The 3,885-nt window shown below is 35.6% G+C and overlaps 1 protein-coding gene across 1 annotated transcript; it reads left to right on the top strand.

Moving 5' to 3' along the window:
- The first annotated feature begins 2,451 nt into the window (after positions 1-2,451).
- Positions 2,452-3,333, top strand: LOC143463300 (uncharacterized). The gene is made up of 2 exons (XM_076961757.1): positions 2,452-2,602; positions 2,831-3,333. The coding sequence occupies exons 1-2, from the start codon at positions 2,536-2,538 to the stop codon at positions 3,331-3,333; spliced, it is 570 nt and encodes a 189-aa protein (XP_076817872.1). The 5' UTR covers positions 2,452-2,535.
- Positions 3,334-3,885: the final 552 nt, after the last annotated feature.

The raw sequence follows: 3,885 nt of genomic DNA, 5'->3' as shown, positions 1-3,885 counted from the left end.
GCAAAAACACCCTAAAATATACAACCAAATAACAGACAGGTGGCGGTATAGGCCTATGCCACTTATGAATTTCAAAAAAGGTCCTTTACTTAAAATATTCAAAGAATATGAAAGCTTTAAGATTTTACGCTGTTTTCTTTAATAACTGCTTTTCATTTATTTATAATGTGTGCAGTATAATCAAAGTGAAACCAAAGGAGATGTTGACGCTATTGCATAACCAATACGAAACAGTTGGAATATTTGAATCTATTTCAACATCAAAAGTATTTAACCGAACAATATTTTAGAAAAAGCATTTTCAACATTGCTATATTTTTTGACTTATAATCAAAGCTGCAGTGATTACTGTTATGGTTGTGACAAAGCTTATTTTGCTTTTGATAAGATCCCCGCCATTGCAGCCATCTGCAACAGAAACCCAGGTTTCAAGAGTGTTGAAAGTGTCAGAATGAAATCCTGATAGCTGATAAACGTTTATGAATAAGCCTACGCTATTATGCAATTAGGAATTAATATTTTTATAATCTACAAAACACTGTGAAAACACAATTTTCACATACGCTCGTGAAAATATTTGAAACCAATCATCACGTCACCTGTTTGGCAGCTGGAATAACAAACTTGAAGTCCGGATACAGTCGCGCAACTTGAAGGAGACGCCTGGCTGGCGCACCCTCTAACCACGTTGATGTAATCATCATCGCCGGCTATTTTATAAAAACTATAAAAGTTCAACTAATTGATTTCGTTTTATTCATGGTGAAATACTTGTTTAGAGAATTAATATAATCAGTATCGACATACACTTACAAGTTGTCGTAGTTATGCAATAGTTTTGGTTGCTCGGACATATACTTAAAAAAGCCTCGTCAACATTAGGTCCTTTGCACGAAGTATGGCTGCTGATTAGACGAGAATATGAACACTGGTAGCATCGAAGAGGTTTGTCTGAAATTTATGTGCAGTTTTGCTAAACAAGTTTGCAAACGATATTTAGATTCAGGATAGATTCATAGGAACATAATATAAAGATTATCTCAACAGCACAACAAATAAACCATAAACTTTTCTGGTTCATCTTACCTTCTGGGTCCGGATCAACCACGTCAACACTGTTCTGATTATTGCATCCATCTATTAATAAAGATGGTTATTTCTGTCTTAATTTTTGATTGTTTCATTGTTGTTTGTGCCATTAGTAAAGTCTGCTATAACTAAAGGTATTGTTGGGGTTGTGAACTGTTGCTAATTAATTATTGCTTGATCGATTGTTCGCCAATCTGACTCCATTGACAGCGCATTTCACTACCCCTTGATAGCAAGTTTAGCATTACAGTACCAGAACCAAACTGTCAATGTCTTGAGTAATTATTTGTTATTGGTTCTCAACGAAAACGGTTACTGTTTTCACAGCACAAAATAAACTTAAATTCGGTAAACTGTAAATTACCGACTGACAATAACAGAACTAACGCGTTAAGCGCTGTAGTACGAATCACATAATTCGGAAGTAATCAAAACCTACGGTAGCCTGTAAGTGACACAACAATTACAATTTGGGTTCCCAACATTTCTGCACACACCACTTAAAATATTTCACGTTTGCGCAAAATATTTATGATCACCACAAAAATATTACACGTTTCCGCAAAACATTTATGATCACCGCAACAAATATATTTTGTCTACGCAAAACATTTCTGAAATTCACAATATATATTTTCTCTCCCTCAACATTGGTCTTTAAAATTATTTTGTGCGTTGAAATTATTTTGTGTGGTGTGAAAATATATTGCGATGTAAAACTTCCACTACCGCCACAAATAAAAATTCGCCACCAAAACATTTGAAAATCTCACCCCAACATTTTAACATCTCGCCGCAGCATTTTAATATCTGATCGCAACATTCTAAAATGTATGCTTACTGTAAGGTAGTTGATGAGGTCTTCTGGAAAGGAATAAAGTTACCGATCACAGCCACAAATAGTCAGAGATAGTAAGCTTTTGCAAGTCTTAGGTCTATAGGCTACATGTTAAACACTGCAAGGTCTTTTGCTGTATAGGTTAGGCCTATACCGAATGTAAGGTAGGCTATGTTGTTTTTGTTGTCGCGAAAACATTGCAATATTTTTTCTTGTTTACTATAGGACAAGCCAAAGGTGTTTATAACAGCATAAAAAGATAGGGTCTGGTGTTGAAGTACACAACAACTTGTCTGGTAGTTTAATAAACCCTAACTACTTAAACTATGACGTCACCGGCGCTCAATAGTTGTGTTCGCACGAAGATGGTAGGCTATGTGACCCCAGATGTAGGGAATAACAGCTATAAGCCTATGATACATTGGTGAAACTTCAATATTTTTTATGTATTTGCTTACTTTTTTAATATTATTCTGTAGGTTACGGTATGTGTCCATATATCAAAGCTGACGGTGCACTGTGCTAATTTTAACTAACTTTTTCAGAAATTTGTTTTTATAAAATGAAGTGTACCTTAATTGTTAGTGTGAAAGCTGATCTTCATTGCAATGAATTGTGATGAGTGCCATAATGAGATACCTGACATTTTTATGATATGTTCACACTGTGGTCACGGTGAGTAGCGTACCTTTCAAGTGAAGATATAAATTTTTTAATGAAAACTTGGCTGTAGACTAACATATTTTTTGTTTTCTTTTTCACACCAACAAGAAATGTTTTACCTAAATCGACTATGTGTCTGTGTATTATTATTAATAACTAATTATTATTTAGTAAAAAATATATGATACAACGTGCCAAGTCATGTCTCAAAAGTCCACCTGTTGTTTTTATGTTTTGCAGCTACTACTTTGGATCAAGATCAAATAATATCTGAATATTTCCATTCAGGATATGAGTATGGAGAAATTTTACAATTGCTACACAGTCGTCATAACTACGCAATCAGTATGAGAACTTTAAAGAGACGATTGCACAAAATTGGACTGCGAAGAAAATGTGGCTGGAAAAAAGACATCACCGTTTTATTTCAGGCAGAAAAACATATCGAGGAGTTGTTAGATGGACCCTCTACTTTTGGTGGATATCGGTCAGTTTGGCACACATTACAAATGGAAGGTTTAAGAGTACCAAGGTTGTATGTAGCTGATGTACTACGTAATATTGATCCGAAAGGGTGTGAGGCTCGAAGAGCTCACCGTTTAAGGCGAAGAGAGTATCACAACCCTGGCCCAAATTATGCATGGCACACAGATGGTTACGACAAGCTGAAACCATTCGGATTTTCTATACATGGTGCAATTGATGGATTTAGTCGAAAAGTGCTGTGGCTTAATGTTACATGATCAAACAAATGTCCACATGTTGTCGCTAATATGTATATTAAAGCTGTCACTCACTTCCAAGGCTGTCCGATTGAAGTAGTATCAGATTTGGGTACAGAAAATGGATTGTTGGCAGCAGCGCAGTGCTTTTTTCGAGATAACAATAACTCGCATCGTTATGTACCATCACCCCGAAATCAGCGGATAGAAAGCTGGTGGTCAATATTCTCCAGGTTTCGTGCCTGTTGGTGGCGCAACTTTTTTAATGACCTTGACTTTCGAGGTATTGTGGATTTCTCCCAAACACTCAGCAAAGAATGCTTGTGGTTTTGCTTTTTATGTTTAATTCAAAATGACTTAGATTTTTTCAAGGACCACTGGAATACTCACCGATTACGAAAATCTCGACATAATGTAATTGCAGGACGACCAGATTTACTATATTCCATGCCAGAAAGATATGGAGGAATTTCTGGCTTATTAAAAAACGTTGCACCACACAACATTAGTTTGGTATTGGCTGAAATATCACAACCAACTGAAACTGAAGACTATCAAGAATATTTTGATTAT

The sequence above is a fragment of the Clavelina lepadiformis genome, chromosome 6 (genome assembly GCF_947623445.1).
Source record: "Clavelina lepadiformis chromosome 6, kaClaLepa1.1, whole genome shotgun sequence".
In the NCBI taxonomy this organism is placed as follows: Eukaryota; Metazoa; Chordata; class Ascidiacea; order Aplousobranchia; family Clavelinidae; genus Clavelina; species Clavelina lepadiformis.
The sequence above is the reverse complement of the archived record's forward strand: the minus strand, read 5'-3'. Positions and strand labels throughout refer to the sequence as shown.